Source organism: Moschus berezovskii, chromosome 3 (genome assembly GCF_049115385.1).
Source record: "Moschus berezovskii isolate FMDL1 chromosome 3, NW_MosBer_1.0, whole genome shotgun sequence".
In the NCBI taxonomy this organism is placed as follows: Eukaryota; Metazoa; Chordata; class Mammalia; order Artiodactyla; family Moschidae; genus Moschus; species Moschus berezovskii.
The window spans coordinates 26,101,635-26,128,765 of NC_142462.1; the positions used below are offsets into that span (position 1 = coordinate 26,101,635).

Sequence of the window (27,131 nt, forward strand, 5' to 3'; positions counted from 1 at the left end):
AACTAGAAGCTTTGTAATCTCTATTCCTGGGATGATTTCCTCCTTACCTCTTAGACTCTTTTCCAAATACCTCTATCCCCCTCCAAACTATTGTTCTCTAATAAATATATATTTGGACAAATTATTTCAGCATCTACATGATTTGCAAATTGCATATACATTGTATGCACTATAAGGCTTAAAATAGAACAGGCTTGCCCCATTTCTCCCCATACCGAGTAATGTTTTCCAGAGACAAAAATTTTCCATACTTTTTAGGTGCTTATTCCTGATTTACCTCAGGATACCAGGTTTTACATTCCTCTTAATACTGTATACCTGGGAAAAAAGAAGTAAAACATGAACTGCTTGGGAAAGAAATAGTATTCAAGTCTCTCCTTCCTTCTACTCATATGTGGACACATATCTCGTTCCATGAGGGAGAGGAAGAAATTGGTGGTAAAAATTAAGAAAGACTAAGAAGTCATATCTTGCCTGGAGAATCCCAGGGATGGCGGAGCCTGGTGGGCTGCCGTCCATGGGGTCGCACAGAGTCGGACACGACTGAAGTGACTTAGCAGCAGCAAGAAGTCATATGACAAGCCAGTGCCTGGGATATTAGAGTCATCTTCAACCATCTTTCACAGTTTGTTCTTTTGGAACTTCTGCCAATATACAGAAATGGTTCCCAAAACAGGCAGAAAAATTTACTTTAAAGACCTGCTTCAGTACTACTGTCTTAGTGGTCTTAACCTTATGTCTTCTTCAGCATTACCCAAATCCAGCCAGTTTGCTTTGGTGCTGGGAGTCTTTGGGTAAGAGTCAGTTCCTAGGTTCCACCAAAACAATCCTTCTCTCATTTTAGTACAGTGGTTCACAGACTTCACTGTGCAAGCATCAGAATTATCCAGAAATCTCCATAAAAATGCAGCTTTCTGGGACTTGCCTCCATATATTATAATTAAGTGAGTCTGTAGATAAGACAGAAATCTGGTTTTATAGCACACTTAAGGAGATTTTGATACTGGGGGATCCAGCATACCCTTTGCCAAAGCAGATCTAGCATCTTACAGGGTAATTTGAAAAAATACTTGCATATAATGAAAATACACATATATACATATATCTCATATCTATCTATAGATGACTTAAAACATCTAATGCTATTTATGTGTATGCTCAGTCGCTCAGTCATGTTTGACTCTGCGACCCTATGGGCTATAGCCAGACAGGCTCCTTTGTCCATGGGATTGTCCAGGCAAGAATATTAGAATGGGTTGCCTTTTCCTAATCAAGGGGATTTTCTCAACTCAGGGACTGAACCTGCGTCTCTTGTGTCTCCCGCACTGGCAGGCAGATTCTTTACCACTGAGCCACCTGAAAGCCCTAAAATTACGTATACATTTTTTAAATTTGTACATGAAAAATCTGAAGGTCGGATGCTCCATAATGTACAACCAGGAGATTAACACCAGACTATCACTTAACGAATGAAGGCAGGTGACTTGGGGTATACCAGGCTTTATCTAATGAAAGTTCTTGACTTATAATTCTTATTTTACTAATAACTGCTAGCTATGGCTATATTATTTTCTATGTCACTTGTTTCACTGAGCCTGTAATATAATGCTGAACTGACAGTTCCATATGAGATCAATAATTGTAATAATGTGACTCTGGGTATGGGAAAAAGCAACAAGAGGAAATATTTTCCTGGACCAGGAGGCTAGTAAGACAGTGGTCCAGAAACTTTTGCTACTTGCAAGGCCTGGTCCAATTTTAGCACACTGAGTGGCCCATCACTTCCCTAGAACAGGGAATGAGCCTTCCTAGCACTGCGGGACACAGTGGCCATGAAATGGTGTCACATGGTCAGATATGTGGCTAGGAAGGGACCCTGATGACTGGAAGTTGGTACTTGCCAGCTTCCTCTACAAAGATTACATCATGACCATTGCAAGCTGCTGACCTTCAACACCCGCTGAAAGGAGTTCAGGGTGAAAATCAGGAATGAGGCACTCTGTGCTCTGAAAAAAAAAAAAAACCTGGCAGAACAGGCTTTCAGATAGTAAGATCTTTTCAGAAAAAGGCTTTATGAGTTCCAATTCTTGCATCTTCTCATACCTAGAAAAACACTGACATCATTAATGGTGAAATCTGCTTTGGCTATTAAAAAAAAAATTTTTTTTTTTTTACAATTAAAAGTCAAAATAGAGTAGCTATGGTTCAGACATCCTGGGAAATAACTATTTCCCAGATATCCTGAAAAATGATATTATGGGTGTGATTTCAGATTAGATGCTGTGACCTAATGTAGAACTTAATGCTGCTGCTGCTCCTGTAATGCATTTTTGCTTCTGTACTTTGCTTGCTGCTCGTAAAACCAAAGTTACTCCATTTTAAGATAAGGTTGTTTTTAAGCAAAGATTCCTAAAATTGTTTTTGAAAAAAAAAGAAAATGCAAGCAACCAAGAAGAGCCAAAACAATATTGAAAAGAGTAAAGTTGTAGGACTCACATATGATAATTTCAAAACTTAGTACAAAGCAATAATCAAGACTCTGTGGTACAGACCTAAGGTCAAGCATATAGATAAATAGAATGTTATTAAGAATCCAGAAGTAAACCCTCACATTCATGATAAATTTACTTTGTCAATGTTTGTAGAAAATGTATTAAAGAAAGATAAATATTTTCAACAGATGTTTCTAGGATAAATGTATATTCATGAGAAAATGAAAAAATGGGACTTTTCCCTCACATTACTCACATAAATAAATTCAAAGAAATCATAGGCTTAATGGCCTAAATTTAAGAACTAACCTATAAAGCTCTTAGAAGAAAATATATGCATAAATCTTTAAAATCTTGAGTTAGGCAAAGTCTTTTAGATATGATACCGAGCCCAAGCAATAAAAGAAAAATAGTGAGTTGAATATTATCACAGAGGGTAAACAACCCACAAAATGGGAGAAAAATAATTTATCTTATCATAGCCTTGTATCCAGAATAAAATTCTTAAAAATCAGTAAAATAAGGTAACCCAATTAAACAATTAGCAAAGGATCTCAATAGTTAGTTCTCCAGAAAAGATATGTAAATGGTCAATAAGTACATGAAAAGATCCTCAACATCATTAGCCACCAGGGAAATGAAAATCAAAACAATATTGACATACTATTAATACTTTATACTCACGAGAATGACTGTAATCAAAGAGATAATTACAAGTATGAACAATGTTATAGACAAACTGGAATTCTCATACACTTTAAATGGTACAACCACTTTGGAAAACTGTTGGTTTCCTATTAATGTCATTTTTACCAATAAAGATAAATGAAGTACTGGAAAAAAAAAAAATCCAATAGTTTTTTACCACACTGGCATGACACAATGGTGTGCTACAATCAGGGTTCACGTGTATGTTAAACATTTGTTGTTAATGACACTTAGAGTAAGTCAGTTACTCTTAACAAATGAATTGCAATAATTTAAGGTTATCTACATAATCATGACATTCCCAGTTAGTTGAATTTTGACACACTTTACCTAATAGAAGAGGAAGGGACTGAACTTCAAGAACAGTACAATACACTTGGAGGTCATGGCTGGATACTGCTCTTACTACTGTACTATTAATATTAGTAGCTGTGTAATGAGGGATTGTATTGATTTACTTCTATAAAAATATTATTTTAGGGTTTTATAAAAATCTCTGTCAAGTGTGAATGTGACTCATGCATGTCAGTGTCACTGGTTAGATGTTAACTTTTACTCATATGGATAGAAATGAGAAAGGTAGCATAGAAACTGCAGGAAAACAGTAGTTTTGAAATTCACACAGAAAGGTACCAGTACTCAGATTCCTGGAATAGAACACATGATAATGAAATATGGATAGTATCATTTTATATGGATAGTATGATTTTATATCATCTTATATGGAAATAATATTTGATTTACAGTATCCTTACATAATCAGTAAGATTATAGACTATTTTTCACTTTCAGCCTAATAGCCTTGCTTTCCTTCTGTCTCTAAGGAACCAATTTGGGAAACAAAGTACACTTGCCTCATCAATTTACACCTTTAAATAAAGCACAAACAAATCCTGCAAAACCTGGAAGAAGGCAGATTCTGGGTGTGCTCACAGGTTCAGCATCCTTGAGGATCCCATTTGCCCACTGCCCCATCACACCAGACCTTCGGTGCAGAATTCCTTCATCTGTGCTCAGAGATCTGGCACTGCTTTTCTGAATGTCTTTTAATTCTGAGTAATATTTTTTTCTGTTACACAGAAAACATTCTTCTCTTTCTGGAGAGGCTAATTGCCTCCTTGAGTTCTCCTTTGTCTCTCATTTTTGTTATAACCCTCTGTCAGAGAATCTACCCAAAACTTCTCTTGGGTGTTCTTCCAACTCTTCCCCAGTCCTGCTCCTTAAAAATCAACTGAGAAAATGAACAATAACAGCAAGCAGCAAATCCTAATGATCTGAAAAGCCTTGTAAAGAATAATTCAAAAGAAAAGAGACCTTAGGCACTTTGTGATTATTAACAAAGTTGTAAAATCTGTGAGGAAGGTGGGAGAAAAAACGTTTTTTTAAAAATTATTTGTCAGATTCACAGGCTCTAATTCTTCATTTCCCTAGTTGAGCTGTAACTTAATTATAAAACAAAATCTATAGCCACAGACAGGCCTAGAGGTACAGTCTGTACAACTAATCAACTTTAATTCCCTGGGCTCGATTTAATTACAAAATGACATTTGGTGCAGCTGCTAAACACTTTACCAGATGACCACATGATAATACTAGTATAGTACTTACAGGTCCCCAGCTTTTGTGCTGACTCTAGCAGTGCCATTATGTTTCAGGTATGTATAAATTTGAACAGCTCTAGGATTTATAATAAAAGATCCTCTTGATTTTCTACATTTCTGTAGTTGAGCCAGCTAAAGTACTGAGTTGCCCTACAACTAATATATGTCAGGGAGTAAAACATAATGACAGAGGAGATGTCCTGATAAAGAACAATAATAACAAACTGAATTCCAATAACATATTTCTTACCTTTTAAAATTCACTGTCTTTGTTTGGTGGACAAAGTGAAATCTGCTATGTATACTGAGTTATCAACTTGTATTTTAGATTATGACATACATTATTTTTCAATGTAACTAGACATAGCTAACTCATTTGTCTGCTTGTCTCAACATTCCATAAGAAAATTTAGGAAGTGATTGTCCTACAAAATATTTTTTACCTGACAAAATTAATCATTAGTGTTTTTAAAATAGTCAGCTCCTCTAGTATATTTCAAATGTATTCAATTTGTACAAACATCCAGGATGACCACTGCAATATGTAAGATCTGATTTTTCATTTTATAACATTTAGCCAGAAGTTCCATGCACAGTTAACTTTTCATCTTAGAGCTGTTTTCATCCTAGCCCACACAAATATACTTTTAATAATACTTGGGATCCGTTTCTCCCTAGGTCTCTAGGAGGTTAAGAAAAATTATTTAAATTGAGGAAAAGGAAACAAGAAGTAGTATCATTAAGGGAGTTACTAATGATGCTAAAATAAATATGACCCTTACTGCTTTTACATCAACTCACATGGTAATGTAGTGTCATTTAATTCAAATTAGGATTTGAAGTGGGCATATAAACACAACAGGATGCGCTCCATTTGCATCCTTTCTCCTAGATGCTAATCCTCTTTTCTTTCCCTTTAGAGTAGAACTGGGTACAAGCTAAAGAGAGGATGTATCATACCTAATTATATCTACAGAGAAAGGAGCAACATCCACTGTCAAGTGTGTGGAGCTCTAATCCCCTTCTTCACATTCACCTTCCAGCCTCCTGCTGGTTCAGATTTTATCTGATGCGGTCCTGCACGGCTACCTGAGACACCAGGCAAAGACAACACTGCACTTTGCAAGTGGAAAGGCTCATTTCTCAGCACTGGCAGTGTTTGTCAGTCTCTTACCCCAGAGAGCATCTTTCTCTACTGAGCAGTGATTGAGTCACAGGAGGAAAAGATTCTGTTTGCTGGAAGAAAATAGGATAGAAGGAATCATGATGGTTACCAGATGTTCCAGAGGCCCTGCGGGGGCACCAGAATGTTTTCCGTGTATGCTGTAAACAGCAGCAACTGCCAACCATGGGGCCCTGGGGCGTGGTGCTCACGCTGCTCTGATATGCAGAGTCACAGGATTCCAGAGTTGGAAGGGACCTTAGAGACAATTTTAGCCAGAGGTTTACACTACGTCTGGGGGAGTTCTGTGTTTCCTAAGTGTAATTCAGGGATTGCTAAAGAGTCAGGGGGAATCTCCCTGAAACAGTAGCACCATACTTGGAAAGGATGCAAAAATCTTCAGTCAAAGCTGAGAGCAAGACAGTATATTTTATCAAACAAAAATCAGTTGTAAAAGTCCCGGGTAATTCCCATGGTTCAGGAAGAGAACTTTGTGGAAAATCCCCACCCGGGGGACTCTGTGACATTCCTGGAAGGGAGAGTCCTAGAATTCAGAAGGTTGATTCAGGAGGAACTCTAGGCTGCAATAGGACTCACAGCTTGGTAATCATTATTAAGACACAGTATCAGGGTGGGAGATGAAGGCTTCTGAAATCAAGTCAACCAAAGCTAACAACCCTTCTTTATTTACAGATCACTCTCTATGACAAATTAAAAAATCTTAGAAAAATGGTCCCTCCATTGTTATTTTTAAATTTGTCAATTTTACACCTTGTCTTGATGATGGCTTCTTATTGCATGTTACTTGTTTTAAAAGTGAAAATACCCTGTGATTGTTTAAAGACCCTCTCCGCAGCCACCATCAGAAAAAATGAAAGAGAGAAAAAGAAGAAAGAGGAAGGAAAGAAGGACGGATGGAAGGGGCAGCTGTTTCTGTGTTTGTAAACAGAACCAGCTATGATGCAAGAAGACATGATATTTTAACATAAGGAAAAGTATTTCTCCAGGGCCAGACAGACAACCATAAAAAGAAAGGAGGACAGATAATCTTTCTTACCATCACTGTTGATGCACACAACCTCTTGAACTTGCGTGCCTGGACCGCACTCCTTGCCATTATCTGGCTCACAGTCACCGAGCCTCACTGCTTTCCAGTCATAGCAGGATGGCTCCTCACAGGGAATGGCTTCCAGTAAGTGAGGGCAGCTCCCAGAGCCTCCAGAGCCCCCAGTGGGCTCATTGCTGATGCGCCGCTTCCTCAGTTTGAAACCTGAATTGTTGGAGAAGGAAAATATTCTTTGTTACCATCATGGGTTGAATATGTCAGAAAGGCTGAATGAAACCCTAAGTGAAAGCAGGATGAGGGTAAAGGGTAAAATTCATACATGCTTTATTCACTAGTGCATCCCCAAACTCTAGTTTAATAGGAGCTCATTAATAATTTATTAAATGAATAAATGAATGAACAAATGGCTAAAGAGGGACTTTTGGTGTTAGCTTACTATAGTAAAAATAAAGCAAGAACGGAGCTGGAGAGAGAGAAAAAGAGAGAGGAGATTTTGCTTTTGGTTAATTTGGAAAGTCTGCAGTTATAAAATGTTCAAAAACAATAAGATCTCCAAAGACACCATAAAATCTCAAAGTATTCAGAAATATTCATGACCAGACAAAAGTGGTATTACTTTGAATTCCTCAATAGGCTTATGTGGTTAAACTTGAAAAGGAACCTCTGAGAAGCTGGATGATCTCAGGAAATTGTCTCTTTGAGCCTTAGTTGATTTTAGACTCCCCAGAAATTTGAATTAGGGATATAATCAATCTGAGTTCTAATGAGGAGTATTCAAAGACCTGCTCTGTGCTTTAATAGCACCCAAGTGTTGCCTTGTCTGACATTGTAAGACAAAATTAGTAAGTCTGTCTATTACTAAGTGAACATACTAGAATCACTAGAAAGTTGTCCTTTGAAACAAAATAGAAAAGTGTTTTCAATTACTAGATCATGCAAAAATCACTCTACCGTGCCTACCACATGGGAAACAATTGAATTTATTCTATTTCTTTCAGATATAACATTTGCATCATAAAAGTAATGGTCATTATTTATCTTAAAATAATAAGGAGTTCTATTTATTACTAGCAATGGGTCTAGAGAAGGCAATGGCAACCCACTCCAGTATCCCTGCCTGGAAAATCCCATGGACGGAGAAGCCTGGTAGGTTGCAGTCCACGGGGTCGTGAAGAGTCAGACATGACTGAGGGACTTCACTTTCACTTTTCACTCTGATGCATTGGAGAAGGAAATGGCAACCCACTCCAGTGTTCTTGCCTGGAGAATCCCAGGGACTGCAGAGCCTGGTAGGCTGCCATCTATGGGGTTGCAGAGAGTCAGACACGACTGAAGCGATGCAGCAGCAGCAGCAGCTAAGGGTCAGGCAATGAAATAAATGCTTTGTTTTATCTCCTTGGATCTTTAAAGAAAACATGGGTGCTGGATCAAATTACATCACTTTTACAGATAAGGGGATAAAGACTTACATTAATTATCTAAACAGTAGAGGACAGAACAGGTTTTCCAATTCGGGTCAGTATGACACCATAGCTCATCTTAACCACTGCACCAACTGCCTTAGATGTTCTCCATCTGTTGTCTAAAATAATAAGCATCTTGCCTACATTCTGCAGCTTTTATCTTCTGGTATCATCACCAGAGTGGGTTTATACTTCTTCTGTGATCAATGCTCTTTAGCCATTCTAGAAAATACTGTCAACAAATGATCACAGGAACACGCAGCAGCATTTGTTAACAATTCACGGTTTGACTCCGCTGATGGGAGTTTCAAGCATGCCATTTTAGTATTACATACCTTTTTTGCCTTGCTGGTCATTACAGTTTTCATAAGTGCAAGGTCCCCAAGCTGTCCAAGGTGAAACCTCACATTCAATAGGGCAGGGAATGTGGCACAGCTGTGTTGTGTTAGGGACAGGGCCAGTGCATAATTTCAAGTCCACTGGTTTTGAGGCTGTTTGGAGACAAAGAGAGATCCTTTAAGCATTAAACATAGTACTGGTCAATAATATGATTCTTCTACGTGTATGAAGAAGGAAAAATGCTTAGGGAAGTGTCACCAAGACATTACTTCAATGCTTCTCAGCTCCATCCTGAGAATAAAAGGAGGAGAAGGGGGAAAAGGAAGCAATGTAGTGTAGTCAAAGGAAACTGGGCTAGAAGTCCTAAAATTGTTTAATCTCCAGCTTCACCATATGCAGTTAATAATGCTGAGTCTAATATTCCTAGCCAATAAAACAATACTTATGGCTAATTTTATTTCTAAAATTTTACAGTCAGATTCTAAAAATGTAGAAGTTACTTTGGAGGACAGAACAGAGTAGGAGGGGAAATAAATATCTATGGAAAATCTCCACTGAGTGCCTTGTGGCATAATAGTCGCCGTTCCCTTTAGGCCCACAGAAAGGTACCTGGTGGATATGATGAGGGACCAAACGGGGCATCTCTGGCTCCAACTGCATGACTCACCAGGTACTTTCCAGAACTTTCAAGAGTACACCATCTGTGTATGTGATGGTGTAAAGCTCAGAATTGCTAAAGGGACTAATTTATAATTGTCCATGTATGTTCATGAGTTGATCAATGAACTGTGGATAAATACTGTTAGCGCTTGCTTCTTTCTTCCTTTGATGACTGCAATGTGGCTATTTTGTACAACACATACATTTGACAGTTAATGTCAGATGGTGTCCATAGTTCTGGTTAAAAATGACTAAGTGAAAAAGATACTTGAAGCTATAAAGACATCAGAAGAGAACCAAGTTTACTACTGTCATAAAAGTTTAAAGAAGCAAATGTCTTAGACACACATTTCCTTTAATGACAGCTAGCTTCTGTTATAGTCTGATACTCTGAAAAGCCCATTCACGTAGCACAAAAAGCCTGACATAATAAGATCTTACGTTCTTTATGTAAAAGTGAAGTGAAAATCACTCAGTAGCGTCTGACTCTTTGTGACACCACGGACAATACAGTCCATGGAATTCTCCAGGCCAGAATACCGGAGTGGGCAGCTCTTCCCTTCTCCAGGGGATCTTCCCAACCCAGGGATAGAACCCAGGTCTTACGCACTGCAGGCAAATTCTTTACCAGCTGAGCCAGCAGGGAAGCCCATTTAAAGGACTATCAAATTTCAATTAGATGGGATTACATATAGATGTTCATAGAGAAAATAAAATATTTTAAACTATAATAACCCAATTTTTAAATAAAAATATTCAATATATCTACTTGTAGTTTAAACATTAAAGCAAACTGTTCAGTTCAGTTCAGTTTAGTCGCTCAGTCGTGTCCGACTCTTTGCGACCCCATGAATCACAGCACGCCAGGCCTCCCTGTCCATCACCAACTCCCGGAGTTCACGCAAACTCACATCCATCGAGTTGGTGATGCCATCCAGCCATCTCATTCTCTGTCGTCCCCGTCTCCTCCTGTCCCCAATCCCTCCCAGCATCAGAGTCTTTTCCAGTGAGTCAACTCGTCGCATGAGGTGGCCAAAGTATTGCAGTTTCAGCTTTAGCATCAGTCCTTCCAATGAACACCCAGGGCTGATCTCCTTTAGAATGGACTGATTGTATCTCCTTGCAGTCCAAGGGACTCTCAAGAGTCTTCTCCAGCACCACAGTTCAAAAGCATCAATTCTTCTGCAATCAGCTTTCTTCACAGTCCAACTCTCACATCCATACATGACCACTGGAAAAACCATAGCCTTGACTAGGCGGATCTTTGTTGGCAAAGTAATGTCTCTGCTTTTTAATATGCTATCTAGGTTGGTATACGTACCTGAAAAGTCTCTGTGTTTTACTTTCAGTGAACTAAAAGTAACTTTATTGTTCGGTGTTATTATACAGTTTTGGAAATTAGAGTTGGAAAGTATACAATTGTGAGAACTATTAGAGCCTGAAGAAATTTATTTTATATAGAAAATTGAAAACTTTAGGAGGAAACAAGGTTGCCTTTTTTTTAAGGAAACAGATAAAATCATTAATTCCTGGCCATTTTTCTAAAGTTTAATTTTAACTCGGTGTATTCTGAGTAAACAAAGAAGAATACTCACAATTCTTTAACTATTAAGAAAGAAATATGATTAATAAAGGCTTAAGGAAGTATTGCTTGAAGCAAAATATGCTTAACAATCTTCTGCTAAGCTGGCCAACTCAACACAGAGATAATACAGTTCTTGAAAAACAGTGCCAACTAAAATTTGGCACTTGCCATCTGCCTCTTCAAGGATTAAACACAAGCTGCTGTGAGAGCTGACCTTCAACACACTCTGAAAGGGGTTCAGTGTGGAGACCCAGAAGGAGGCACTCTGTGCTCTGGGTAAAACTACAGGACAGGTTTTCAGATAGATATTTTCAGATTTTATCAGCCCACTTTTTGCATCCCCTCATATCTAGAAAAACACTAAAATCGTTAACAGTGACATCGGCTCCTTAGATTAGCAGCAACTTTCTGCAAAAAATGTGTGCCTGATCGCATGTATTCCCTTCATCAAAATGACATATATATATATATATATGTATATATATACATATATATATACTGACCTTCTCCCCTACCTCTTTGGAGGTTTCTCAGAGCTATCTAAAATGCTGTCTCCTGGGCTATAGTCCTCATTTTGCCCCAAATAAAACTTAATTCACAATTTTCACACTGTGCATTTTTTTCAGTTGATAAAAGTCTCAATTTCACAGATAACTTTCTATCTTTCATTAATCAAATAAACACAGGGGGAAAATATGTATTTATGTATGATTCTATTTCTTTGATGATTTTCACTGTAGATTTTCTTATCTGGTATATGCTGATTTATTATTATTATTTTGCATTTTCAGTTTTTTTATTTAAAAAAAGATACTGTAAATAAAGGTATTCAGCCAGTTTTACAAATCTGAATCACACAATTGTTGATCTGATTGGGTTCTGTCTTACACCTTCCCTGGCACACAAAGAGGTGGCAAATTGGGGCTACCACTTCAAGCCTCATGCCCAGTATACAGACTGACCGGTGGAGGCAACCAGGATGAAACCATCAGGGAAAGTAAGAGGAGGTTTGGGTAGTGAGAGCATAGGTTCATCAGAGTCAACTCTATGCCTTTAAACTGTATATGCTGATTAATGTAAATCACAGGCATGAGCTGAACTCTTCAAAAGCTGTCTTTTTAATTTTTTACAATGGCCCAAGTTTTATCTGTAATCAGTGTGATTCAATAATGAAGTAAAGAACAGACACAGAAGATCTTATTAGGTTCTAGATTAATCTGTGAGATATAGTTCCTACAGTCTTATATTACATAATATAGTATTTATTTCTGATCCCTTATTCTCAAACATTGAGAACTGAATTTTTTTAGCATGGCCCAGTCATCATTCTTATATAATTTTATTAGAAGTTATTAAGAAACTGTTCTTCTAATATAAGGGACAAAGAAGTATACATTAGATTTTTTTAAGTCTTATTATTGATCTCTTGAAAATAAAGGAGATATTTTATTGTTCTCATATGACTTAAAGGGTTTTTAATTATATGTACTCTGTATGCTTCACAAAGTCATGAAAGAATTTTATTTTCTGGACTTAGTAAAGCAATTTTTGGAGGTCTGAAACATTTTGCATTTGTATAGAGTATTACAATAGACAAAAATTCATTATAGGAGATAAACTTAATCATTTGTTTCTAGTAATGAGGCCAATATGGTATTGTGAAAATATACTATCTGTATAATCCCTAAGAATAGTGAATATGTAATTTTTTCAAATTAAATGTCTTATTCTGAGATAACTATAGATTCACATGAAATTGTAATTTCACAGAGATCCTACAAACCCTTTACCCAGTTTCTCCCATTAGATCTCACAAAACTATAGTATAATACCATAACCAGAATACTGATATTGACACAGATAGGGTACATGTACTGGGTTGTATAGTATTCCCCTCTCAACCCTGCCTCAAATTCGTGTCTTCCAGAAGCTCAGAACATGACCTTATTTGGATATAGGGTCACTGCAATAATTAGCTAATAAGGTCCTACTGGACTCAGGTAAGTCTTAAATCCAGTGACTGCTGTCCTTATGAGAAGGCCATGGACGACACACAGAAACAAAGGCACTGCCATAACGCAGAGAGAGATTAGAGTGATGTAGCTACGAAGACTGCCTACACCCACTTTGTTCGTAATCTTACAGGGAAAGAATTGTCTTCCGCCATTAAGTATAACAATACCTAAAGGGTTTTGTACACAAGCTTTACCAAGTTGAGGATGTTTCTCTCTAGTCCTATTTTTCTGAGAGTTTTTATGATAAACGGGTGGTGAATTTTGCTCAGTGCTTTTTCTCCACTGACTGATATTATCATGTGAACTTTTGCTCATTAGCCTGTTAACATGGTGGATTATATGAACTGATTTTTCCAATACAGAACTGGCCATGTATCCCTGAATAAACTGTACTTGGTCCTAGTCTTCAGTTCTTAGAATGTCTGCTGCTGCTGCTAAGTCACTTCAGTCGTGTCCGAGTCTGCGCCACACCACAGACAGAAGCCCACCAGGCTCCCCTGTCCCTGGGATTCTCCTGGCAAGAACACTGGAGTGGGTTGCCACCTTATTCTCCAATGCATGAAGTGAAAAGTGAAAGTGAAGTCACTCAGTCGTGCCCGACTCTTAGCGGCCCCATGGACTGCAGCCCACCAGGCTCCTCCATGCGTGGGATTCTCCAGGCAAGAGCACTGGAGTGGGGTGGATAACTGAATTCTATTTGCTAATATTTTGCTACGGGTTTCTGTATCTGTATTTATGAGGGATTTTGGTCTGCAGTTTGCTTTTGGTCCTATTATTTTGCTCTTTGTCCCTTCTTTTACTACTGTTTGGATAGAATTTTCCTGTTCTATGTTCAGTGAGTTACAGTAGTTTTCTGGTAATTTTCTTTGCTTTGACATCTAATTTGTCTGGTAGTAATATACCCCATTCCTGCTTTTCTTTGAATAATATTTTCATGATTTATTGTTTTTCATTATTTACTCTCAACCTGGGACATTACTATATTTGAGGTTTCTTGTTGAATGTGTATAGTGGGTCATATTTTTTAATCCACTCTACCAACTAGTGTCTCTCCTTCTTACATGTTTAATTTTTTATAGATAGAGAATACATTTTAATTTTTATATGGTGTTGGAAGCAAATTCTAACATTGCCTGAATAGGTAGCTGTTAGATCCTTTCAAAATCTGCTCCCACTGGCGTTTCTGGGTCGTTTTCTTCTCTCACTCCAAGTCTGAGACATGGGAGGAAAAGATAAACCAAGGGAATTCAGCATTTGTCATTTCTTGAGTTTTAAAATCTATAGCTTGTCTGCCTCCTTCTCCATCTTTCAGAGTCATCTTATAGTCTGTTTACTACAGGATTTTTTTTTTTAATTTATTTAGTGAGAGAATTAGGAAAAATTACATCTTCTCTATCTTCCTGGAAGCAGAAGCCTATATGTTATTTTAAAAATAAAACTTTTCACCTTGATAACTGGGATCACAAGAAAGGAAAATCCTCAAATGATTCCCCAGATCCAGAGCACAAATTCCATATGGTACCAGAATCCTAAAGCTGGCCTTTCCTTTGGGGCATTACTGATCCTAGGTCATAGAATCTGCATATCTCAGTTCAGTTCAGTTCAGTCGCTCAGTCGTGTCCAACTCTCCGCGACCCCATGAATCACAGCATGCCAGGCCTCCCTGTCCATCACCAACTCCCGAAGTTCACTCAAACTCATGTCCACAGAGTCGGTGATCCATCCAGCCATCTCATTCTCTGTCGTCCCCTTCTCCTCCTGCCCCCAACCTTTCCCAGCATCAGAGTCTTTTCCAGTGAGTCAACTCGTCGCATGAGGTGGCCAAAGTATTGGAGTTTCAGCTTTAGCATCAGTCCTTCCAATGAACACCCAGGACTGATCTCCTTTAGAATGAACTGGTTGGATCTCCTTGCGGTACAAGGGACTCTCAAGAGTCTTCTCCAACACCACAGTTCAAAAGCATCAATTCTTCGGCGATCAGCTTTCTTCACAGTCCAACTCTCACATCCATATATGACCACGGGAAAAACCATAGCCTTGACTAGACGGACCTTGGTTGGCAAAGTAATGTCTCTGCTTTTTAATATACTATATAGGTTGGTCATAACTTTCCTTCCAAGGAGTAAGCGTTTTTTAATTTCATGGCTGCAATCAGCATCTGCAGTGATTTTGGAGCCCAAAAAATAAAGTCTGACACTGTTTCCACTGTTTTTCCATCTATTTCCCATGAAGTGATGGGATCAGATGCCATGATCTTCGTTTTCTGAACGTTGAGCTTCAAGCCAACCTTTTCACTCTCCTCTTTCACTTTCATCAAGAGGCTTTTGAGTTCCTCTTCACTTTCTGCCATAAGGGTAGTGTCATCTGCATATCTGAGGTCATTGATATTTCTCCCAGCAATCTTGATTCCAGCTTGTGCTTCTTCCAGTCCAGCGTTCCTCATGATGTACTCTGCATATAAGTTAAATAAGCAAGGTGACAATATACAACCTTGATGTACTCCTTTTCCTATTTGGAACCAGTCTGTTGTTCCATGCACAGTTCTGACTGTTGCTTCCTGACCTGAATACAGGTTTCTCAAGAGGCAGGTCAGGTGGTCTGGGATTCCCATCTCTAGAGTTCTTTAATTACCAGGAACAAAGGAAGGCATTTTCAGTCAGAACATGCAAGTTTAACTAAACAGGCCATCATTAAGGACATTTCTAAAGGATTTATTTCTCATACAAAGGGAAGTGAACAGAAAAGCAGGGACTAAGATGGCAGATGGAACGGTGACCAAAGAAAATATTAAACGAGAGCAAAACAAACCCTGACTGTAAAAGCACAATTGATGTTTAAACAGGGAGTGTGGTGGGCAGGGCAGTGGTCTAAAGATCGCACGCCTTAACCCTTGGAATCTGTGAATACATTATCTTAATGGGAAAAGGGACTTTACAGATGTGACTCAGGGTTCAATCCCTGAGATGAGGAAGTATCCTGGATTATCTGAATCAGCCTAATCTAACCACATGAGTCCTGAAAAGCAGAGAACCTTTCCCAGTTGGTCAGAAAGGACAGTTGGGATAAGGATGAGAGGAGATTCAAAGCATGAGAGGATTTGCCATTTCTGGCTTTGGAGGAAAGGAGTAAAGGCCAAAGAATATGGTCTCTAGAAGCTGGGGACAGTCCCCAGTTAACAACTAACAAGGAAACAGAGATCTTGGTTCTCCAACTGCAAAAAAATGAATTCTGCCAACAATCCGAATGAGCAAGGAAATAAATGTTTCATTAGAGCCTCTAGAAAGGAATATGGCTCTACCAAAGCCCTGATTCTAGCCAAGTAAGACCCATGTCAGACTTCTGACCTACAGAACTAGAAGATAAAACATTCAGATTGTGGTCATTTGTTATAGTAGTTATGGAAATTTAATACAGACAGTTACAAATAGCAATATAGAACTAAAGTACAAGACTATATAATATGTAAGCTGGTGAAAGCTACTCAGAGGTAAGACAGTTTACAGCCCTTGGCAAGGTTAGCATATTAATTATAGATTATATTCATTTGGGTCTGGACTTTAAAATTTTAAGGTAATCTCTTTATATAAATAGGATAAGAATATATAACTTCTAAACCAAGGGAAACAGCATAACAATAACAAAACTGTTGTAATAAATTTAAAGGAAAGCAAGAGAGAAGAAACAAAGAAACAGAAAAAAATGGAACAAAGAGAATAAGATAAGATGGAAGAAATGAATACAAGAGGATAGACCACTAAAAGTCAAAGACCATGAGAGTTAATAGAAAAATAAAATCTGAAATGACATTTTATATCTACTAGTTTATCCAAAAACTTATATGTTTGACAAACCAAGCGCTGAAGAAGACGTGAAACAACCAGAACAGTTAAACACCACTTCCAGAAAACCAGGTTGTTTTCAACATTGGGGAAAATAACTTGGAATATTCTTCTCAAATGTTTGAAGACAGGCTAACTCCCAGGTATATACCTTGGAAAAAGTCATCAGACATCATTTACCTCAGGAAATATTTACAAGAATTGTCATTGCAGCATTGTTTATAATTGAAAATATCAAGGAATAACACTCAGGTGTCCAACAAAAAGAGAATGGATTTTAAATTATGGTGTCGATACTACTGTGTCAATACAATGTTACACAGAGGCGCAAATAAAACTATAGTGCAATAACCACTAAGATGAAATGCACCGGTGTAGCAGAGTGAAGCGGAGAAGGCAATGGCAAGCCACTCCAGTACTCTTGCCTGGAAAATCCCATGGATGGAGGAGCCTGGTAGGCTGCAGTCCATGGGATCGCTATGAGTCGGACATGACTGAGCGACTTCACTTTCACTTTTCACTTTCACACATTGGAGAAGGAAATGGCAACCCACTCCAGTGTTCTTGCCTGGAGAATCCCAGGGACGGGGGAGCCTGGTGGGCTGCCGTCTATGGGGTCGCACAGAGTCGGACACGACTGAAGTGACTTAGCAGTAGCAACAGCAGAGTGAAGAAAGCAAACCAAAGAATATATACGAAATTATACTATTCATATAGAGTTTTAAAAAGCTAGCATTATCATCACGTTTGGGGATAAATATCTGTCTGAAAAAGAGGGAGTGGCCACCATTGTCTGTGAACTGGCTTGGTCTTTTCAGCTAGGCTCTGATGGAGTAAGACGAAAAATAAGACTACTTCATTGTCTAAGTGAAAACAAAGTCACCATAAGAACTACCGAAATGTCAACTATTCCCATCTCCCAGCTAGTTAAGAGTGAGGTTTGCCTCCTTAGCTATTACAGTTTTGGTCTCCCTCTAGTCTTTGCTACTTTCCAGTAAGGTTTATTAAGATAAACCTGGTTATAGAATCACACTTGCCTCCTTATAGCATTCAATCCATAGGGAAGTCCACTTATTTAAACTGTCCTAAAATAATTACTTAACTGAAGCCCAAATGCTAATATAAGTGCTTTCTGACACTCCTACTGAGATGCCCATGGTTTTGTCCAGGTGTGAGTGCACCTTGCTGCAAAAAGTAATAAATCCAGCTTGTTCAAACACAAGTGTGTTCCTGGTGGTCTCTGGTTGAAAAGCGTGGACATGTAAAATATATAAGAAAAAGCAAGGAATGTCAAACATCAAAGTTAGAATAGGAGCCTTACCTGTGGATGGAGTGCATGTGACTTATTTAATAACAAATGCTTACTGGAATTTACACTGTGATATGCAGATGACACTACCCTTATGGCAGAAAGTGAAGAGGAACTCAAAAGCCTCTTGATGAAAGTGAAAGAGGAGAGTGAAAAGGTTGGCTTGAAGCTCAACATTCAGAAAACAAAGATCATGGCATCTGGTCCCATCACTTCATGGGAAATAGATGGAAAAACAGTGGAAACAGTGTCAGACTTTGTTTTTTTGGGCTCCAAAATCACTGCAGATGCTGATTGCAGCCATGAAATTAAAAGACGCTTGCTCCTTGGAAGGAAAGTTATGACCAACCTTGATAATATATTAAAAAGCAGAGACATTACTTTGCCAACCAAGGTCCGTCTAGTCAAGGCAATGGTTTTTCCCGTGGTCATGTATGGATGTGAGAGTTGGACTGTGAAGAAGGCTGACCGCCAAAGAATCGATGCTTTTGAACTGTGGTGTTGGAGAAGACTCTTGAGAGTCCCTTATACTGCAAGGAGATCCAACCAGTCCATTCTAGAGGAGATCAATCCTGGATGTTCATTGGAGGGACTGATGCTAAAGCTGAAACTGCAATACTTTGGCCACCTCATGCGACGAGTTGACTCACTGGAAAAGACTCTGATGCTGGGAAAGGTTGGGGGCGGGAGGAGAAGGGGACGACGGAGAATGAGATGGCTGGATGGCATCACCGACTCTGTGGACATGAGTTTGAGTGAACTCCGGGAGTTGGTGATGGACAGGGAGGCCTGGCGTGCTGTGATTCATGGGGTCGCGGAGAGTCGGACACGACTGAGCGACTGAACTGAACTGAGGCAATGTTATGGTCCCCCAAATACTTAACAAATATTAAGTCATATAATTTTCACAAAACCCCATGGGACAGGTATTTCAGTTATCTCCCTTTGGGGTGGGGGTGGCGGCTAATTATTCCCAAATGGGGAAACTGAGTATGGAAAGGTTAAGTAACTTTCCCAAAGTCATATATCTAGGTAACAGTAGAGTTAGATACTCATTCGGGCAGTCTGGCTCCATGATCTTCACTGTGTACTTCTAAGTACTACTCCAAGTGACCTTGGAAGGATAAGTGAGGAAGTTTCAGTAAATACACACAAACACACAGGCGAATACATTTGTAATAGACCATAATGTATTAAAACACAGTTAATGCAGATTATTAATATTATGTCTATATGTCATAACTGTGAAAGTGACAGTTGCTCAGTCATGTCCAAGTCTTTGTGATCCCTGTAGCCCACTAGGCTCTTCTGTTCATGGAATTCTCCAGGCAAGAATACTGGAGTGGGTAGCCATTCCCTTCTTCAGGGGATGTTCCCAACCCAAGGACTGAAAATGGTTCTCCTGCATTGCAGGTGGATTCTTTACCGTCTGAGGCACCAGGGAGGTCATAACAGTAAAATGAGGCTATCAAGATAATCCAACATCAACCTTTGTGGCCAATAAGTGAAAATTAATGTGACTTTCAAACATAAATTGGGAATGAAACTAAATTTTCATTCTACAAGGTATCAAGAACTGGTTATTCAATTATTAATAAATTACTATTAACATGGGATGTTCTGTACTTATACTGATAATAAATATAATAGTAAAAATAGTAAATACATTGAATTCACTAAATAAATTCTTTTAATTGTCACAGCAATCTCATGAAGTAGGTATAACTGTAGTAACCCCGAGTTTGAAGATGAGGAAAGTAAGGCACAGAGATTAAGTAACTTGCCTGAGGTCACATAGCTAATTAGTGGCAGCTGACATCAGACTTTAGCAAGCATGCCCTTACCCATTTTGCTATATACTATGATATGACAATTAGTAGAAGCCATGTTCTTCCCCCATTTTTTTCCTCAAACTCCTGGAAATCTATACTATGAAGTGTGGCTTGACTAGAAGACATAATATACTTTTTAAACAGTCTGTTTAGTTACTGCTGAGGGGGTGACAGAAGAAACTGGGAGTGATATTCATCTGGCAAATGAGTCCTCAGTATTTTAGTAAGAAGCATTTTAGATTCTCATCTATTTTTTAATACAAAATTTTTAAAGCTAAACAAGTTTTGTTCTAATGCCTAAAAATATACCAAATACGTATTTTCAACTTTTTATCATGAAAATATATATTTTGAATCTCAAAACATTTTAAATGACAGATTTCACACCCAGCATACTTCAAATCTGTAGGTACAATGATATGCCTCCTCTGAGTCATTCAAAAGATATATTAAGGTTCAAAGGTTGAGAAAAATGCAATAGGTTTAATAATTCATTCATCCATTTAGCAAAATGGCTAAGCATTTTACATAAAGTCTCCTGATACTGTATTCATTATCCATTGCCTTCCCTGAAAATCTTATCTTTTTCTTGAAATAGCACTGTTTCTTCAAACAAGCTTATCTGATTGCAAATTCACAATTACAAGGAAATTCTCTTGGGTTTAAGTCTTGGTTTCTGTGTAGGAATTGACCAAACACCATTATTAAATACAAAGGTGCCTGATAACGAAAGAGATTCCAAAGATCTACAAATAAAATCAGCTACAAATGGCTTTCCTTTCCTTTGTTCTTATTTTGTTCAACGTGTTAAAATATGTATTAGATGCCAACTCTGTGCAAAGCCCTGCCATTGTATTGGGAACCTTTTGCCCAAGGGTGCTAGAGGGTCAATGGCAGTGGCAACAATGATTTGTTTTTCTTATTATAAGTATGTGTTAGTAATTTAAAGTCTATTTAACCAAAGTAGTTTTAATTCCATGAAGGTTCTACTGATGGTTTACTCAACATCCACTTACATGTCAGCTAGAGGCACAATAAAGAACTTATGTCAAGCAAATAAAGTCTTTATTCTGAAAATTAATCAAATTCTCCTTGTATCAGCGATTGATTAAAGCTTTTTGAAGATGTTCTTGTGCTAAACTTTATCACAGAAAATTTCTTTCATCTTTCACAGGCAGCTATAGTTAATGAGGACATGAAACCTATTTTCTTTTTAATAATAGAAGGCATTGTTTTTAAGATAATGTACTTATACTTTAATCAATTTTGCAACCATATTTAAAATGATGGTTGAGAATTATCTCTCAGTATTTAATGTACTTTGAAGCTCACTGCCAGTCCTTTCTGGCTATAATTAATTCATTATAGAGCTACTGTTTTGGATTAATCATTTCTTAAATTAACACAAGACATACAGTTTAATTATGAAGCACACATGTCTTGAGTTCATTTTCTACACCATAATGAATACTTTCAGTGTCTGATGGACCTACCACTGCTTTTATGACGCTTATGAGCTGATAACCACGATTTTCACCCCCAGTGCATCCTGTCTGACCTAACTTGCCTCCTCTTTGTGCTTGCTTGCCTTTGCCATTTGGATAACCTCTGGAATCAGATCAAAACATTTGACTGAGGTCACAAAACTATCCAATTTTTTTTTTTCTTAGACAATTTCAGAACAAAGCTGTTTGAATGGTCCCTGTGTTTGAAATTGTGGCATATTTACATTTCTCTAATTTATCTGTTTAATCTTTAGGGGTTAAAGTCTAGGCTTGCTCTGTTATCGCTGTTTAGTTGCTCAGTCGTGTCCGATTCTTCTGCGACCCAATGGATGGTAGCCCACCAGGCTCCTCTGTCCATGGGATTTCCCAGGAAAAAATACGAAAGAGGGTTGCCATGTTCCTTCTTCAGGGGATCTTCCTGACCCAGGGATCAAATCTGCATATATCCTGCACTGGCAGGTAGATTCTTTACTACTGAATCACCAGGGAAGCTCCTCTAGACTCACTCTATCCTGGTTTTAACAGTCAAGTAAAAGGTGCACTGAATACATTTCATACATTTAGATAAGTTGTTCCCAAATATTCCAGTAAAGAATACCTCGGTCCAGATTAAATAAGAAGAGAACATTTTTCTTTCTTTTCTTCTCAGCTATATATTCTAGTTTTAACTTTTCAGTTACAGGTGTTGAGGAGACTGATGGTGGCAAAAAGAGCTAGTCCATGAACACCACTGGTGCTGTCAACTGGACAGACGGGCAGACTTCTAAGAAAGCCACCTTCCCTCTATAAAGGTCTCCACCCACCCTCTGGCTGGTGTGCTGTTTGAGTGCTGCCTGCCAGCAGAGTAAGGGGGGCCCCAAGAGATCGGCCTATTACTGTTTTTGCCTCCAGCCTTCACTCTGCTCTGTTGGTGTCAGGGATAGGACTGCCAGGTCCCTTCCTACTTCTCTTAGGAATTTTACTCCATCTCACAGGGGTTGTTCCTTTGTCCTGGTGCCTCTGTTCCTTCAAGCCTATATCATTAGTATCTTAGCACACAGAAATTGCTTTAAGCATCTAGCCTCTGAACGAGCTCTCTCCTGGTTTCAAGGGCTGATTGATGCAGGTTGTTCTCTATTTATGGACTCCGAGTGGTCATTTAGGGAACTACAGAAAGAGATCCATATGCCTATGCTCACAATGCCATATTGACTAGAGAACAACTATCCTTGTGTCTTGGTTCAAATAAAACACTTTTAAGTATTTATAGGGACAAACATATGTCTGGTAATTTCTCTTGGTGACCCTTATTTCTACAAAACAAGGACATTTAAAAATACATGGGACTGTTCAAAATATATATCTTCATAGCAATGCCAATCATGTTAGGATTTAAATTTCACAAACTTTATCAACAGCTTGATGAGGACATCACTCTCCTACCATGGGGATGTACCATCTGTTGTAACTGCAGATACAGAAGGTTTTTTACTCCCCCAACCATTTTTTTTTTTTTAAATGGGACCTGTTGTAGAATAATCTATATAAAAGTTACACTAAAAGCTTTCACAGTATTATTGACTCAAATTCCCATTTACAATGCCCCTAACCTATAAAACATTAACCAATATTGTAAATTAAAATAAGCAGATGTTTGGAGCCTGTATTGTTATCCACAATATAATGACAGAGAACCTTAGCAGTTAGAATTTCAAAGAACTGCAACTATTGTTTCAAAAACAGCTATTAAAAAGTCAGAACATCTAATCAAAGAATGCCTGCAACCAGCTCGGCAAAGCCAAGCTCCTTCAAATATAATTGTTCGGATGACCAAGGGTCTGCAAGGGCTATCATAACAAGATATCCCAGAGGAGGTGTCTAGAACAACAGCAGTGTATCTGCTCACAGCTCTGGAGACTGCAAGTTCTAGACAGGGGTGCAGGCAGGGTCCCTGAGGCCTCTCTTCTGGTGGCCTTCTCACTGTCCTCACACCATCTTCTCTCTGTATGCTCATCACTGGTGTCTTCCTCTTCTCAGGTTGCCAATCCTATTGGATTAGGGCCCCACCCTTCTGATCTCATTTAACCAAAATTATTTCTTTAAAGACGTTATCTCCAAGAGAAGTCACATTAGGGTTACAGCTTTAACAAATGAATTTGGGGAGGGGGGGCACAATTCAGTCCATAATACCAAGCTTAATGGGATACTGAAGGAAAAAATAATTTGGGATAATGACTTAAGCATAGTCACATTCACTGGTGTATTTGATCAAATTTTCCCTGTTCTTCTGGGGAAAAAAAAAAATCTATGCTAAACTTGCACTAACTCAAGTCTCTCCATAGCAGGCACCGTTTCTCAGCCTACACTTTGTGAAAGTGTTAGTCATTCAGCTGGGTCTGACTCTTTGTGACCCCATGGACTGTCACTAGGCTGTGGGATTCTCCAGGCAAGAATACTGGAGTGGGTAGCCATTCCTTTCTCCAGGGGATCTTTCCGACCCGAGGATCAAACCCAGGTCTCCTGCATTGCAGGCAGATTCTTTACCATCTGAGTCACTAAGGAAGCCCAGCTATACCTTATTCAGAAGCAAACAGAGGTGAATATAATACCTCCAGTATGAGATTTTCTGTTTTTCCTGAAATTTTTCATTCTTTTCTCAAAACCTCTATTCATAGAACTCCAAGCAGAAACTCTCATTTCCTGATCACTGCATAGACAGAGGATGTACCTGACAAAAAGCTTAGAGAAGTTTTATGGCATTTCCTTATAATGTCTTGGCTTATAATGTCATTATTAAAAATAAAAGAAAACTTGAAACACTGAGTCAAAGGCCAAAAGCATGATTTGTGGGCAGCCTTGATCTGTAACCTCAAAACTACTTACCACCTACACATAAGCTACTGTCATAATGAGTCTATTGGATCCATGACTGCTCAGAGTTTCTGACCCACCTAGTTATTTTTGCATATCTCAGATCTGATTCTTCTTCTAATTAATTTTCTCTACTTAGTCCTTTGTAATTATTCCTACATTTGCTCTTACACTTTGTCAAGGCCAGTGTTTGTGACTATCTACTTAAGTAAGTCACTCAGTGAATGTTGACTCAACACCTACTATGTGCCAGGCACATACTGGGACACAAGGATGCTCAAGATTTAGGAGAGAACAAAACAGATAAAGGTGCCAGCTTTCTTGCAGTGGGAATTTTCACTGAAGGAGTGGAGAAACCTAAAAGTAACAAGAAGCTTAATCAACTTGTAACTGGCATAGCATGGTATAAGGCAAAAAGAGCCATGAGGAAAGAACAAAGAGTAGAGGAAGGGGTCCGGGAGTGTGAGGGGGAAAGGCGGGCAATTTAAAGTAGAGCGATCAATCTAGCCTCTTTGAGAAAGAGACATTTGAGACAAGGCTGAGGGAGGGGATGGACTTGCCAAGCACTTGTCTGGGGGAAGAACATTCCTGGCAGAAGGTGTGTTTCAGGAACTGCAGAGGAGGCTCAAGGAACTGGAGAAAAAGGAGCAGGAGACAGAGGCATGGGAAGTGGGGTCAGAGACAAGGGGCAGGGGGAGGGGATGGATTTTACTTGGAGTGAACCACAGCAGAGGCACGGCTTTGAGTGGAGGAGTGACACAGTCTGACTACGATTTTAAATGACTACTTTGCTGCTGTGCCAAAAATGGATTGTATGGGGAGAAGGGATATGGTGACACCTGTTAGTATGCTATTCTAACAATAAAGGCAAAAGAAAACAGTGTTTCAGACCAGGGGTGATAGTGGAGATGAAGTAAGTGGTCAGATAAACAATGAAGGTAGAGCTGGAAGAATTTCCCACGGAACTGATTGTGAGAAAGAGAGAAATTCAGAGTGACACCAAAGATTTTGGTCCAAGCAACTAATACTGAACTTTTGGTTGTCACTGCATCATTTCTCATTGTTCTTTATCTTTCAGACTGTGATGAGTTTTTCTTTTTTTTTTTCTCACAATGCCTTTCAGAAGATCAGGGTCCTGTGCTCCATACAACATTCCAATTGACAGGAATCCCAATTCCTCCTCTCTGTAGGTCTACTCCTGACCTGTTAAGCTTCACGCCATTTAGTTCACTCATTCCTGAAGCTGCCAGCTGAACTGGCAGGTCTAGATGAAATTGCTGGGTTTGACATTTAAACAAGTTTCCAAGATGTCTAGATTACTCCTATAGGCTATAACATGAGCTATATTAGGCTATAACATGAGCACTGCTAATGTTCAGCCCATTCATGGTAAGATACGTGAAGTCCATGCTAAGACTTCTTGAAAAAAAAAACAGCATTAAACTCTAGTATGTGTTTCTAAAATATCAAACAAAATGTCAAAGGTGACTGAGTTACAACATCGCTTGTTGGAAAAAGTCATCATGTAGCATTAGGACTTTTTGGAACGTGCAAAGTTAGTGATTTGGGTCTACCAGATGTGCACACTCTGGCAAAGAACAGCTTGCTGTTGTCTTTGGCCATAAGAATATTAAGAACCATTTCTTCAGGGGTATGCTTTTTCCTATCAGGGATGTATTTCTTCCTGAGTAAAATTCTTGTAAGCCTAAGTCCACATTTTAATTTAGGGTAGCATATGAACTGAGTTTGAATACTTTCCCTGAGTTTATACTATATTCTTTTCAATAAAACTGCTTGGAAAATGACATTGGAGATTCGAAAACATCTGCTGTTATAAATTTCAAAGCTCATTCTGGAGCTTTGATACTGGTGATCTCCTTGATTCACTTATGTGTGCTGATAAAATCATTTTGGAGAAGGAAATGGCATCCCACCCTAGTATTTTTGCCTAGACAATCCCCAAGGACAGAGGATGGGGTCTCAAAGAGTCAGACATGACTTAGCGACTAACTCAAAATCATTTTAGGGAAAATGAGAAAAACTGTGGGAGAATGTGGGAGATTCCTAAAGCACATTGACTTGCATATTTTGGTTATTAATCCCTTATAACATATGTGCTTTGAAAATATTTTCTCCCGTTCCTCAGGTTCCCCTTCTGTTTTGTTGATGCTTTCCTTTGCTGAGTAGAAGCTTGTTAGTTTGATGTAGCTCCACTACATCACTGCTCATTTTTGCTTTCATTGCATTTGCTTTTAGTGTCAAATCTAAAAATCATTGCCAAGGCCAATGTCAGGAGCTTACCCCTTATGTTTTCTTCTTGGCATTTAATGATGTCAGGTCTTACATTCAAATCATCAATCAATTTTAATTGAGTTTTATTAATTATTAATGAATCTCCCTTATATTTTATCTTACAGATTTTTAACTCTTTAATCTCAGCTTTTTCTCATATTTATGTTTCTCTTGACTTCCAACCTACTTTAATAATCAAAATCTTATTATCTTTTTCATTTTTTATTTTAATGGTATTTTGCATATCATATTTTTAACTTATTACTTTTTTTCTAAATCTTTTTTGTAATTTAAAGACTTTACTCCTAATTTCTCCTATTATTTTTAAATTCCCTGTTCTCAGTTCAGATTTTTTTTTCATCTGAAAGCAAAAATGAGAGAACCTTCAGCAATGAATGTACAGGTATATGGGT

General features: G+C 38.4%; 1 protein-coding gene across 1 annotated transcript in view; it reads right to left on the reverse strand.

The window, feature by feature from the left end:
* THSD7A (thrombospondin type 1 domain containing 7A) overlaps positions 1–27,131 on the reverse strand; it is a 504,524-nt gene that overhangs the window by 180,979 nt on the left and 296,414 nt on the right. The window contains exons 5-6 of the mRNA XM_055420502.2: positions 8,828–8,983; positions 7,021–7,233 (exon numbers count right to left, since the gene is read on the reverse strand). Coding sequence (XP_055276477.2) covers positions 7,021–7,233; positions 8,828–8,983 — 369 coding nt within the window. The remainder of the gene's footprint in view (positions 1–7,020; positions 7,234–8,827; positions 8,984–27,131) is intronic.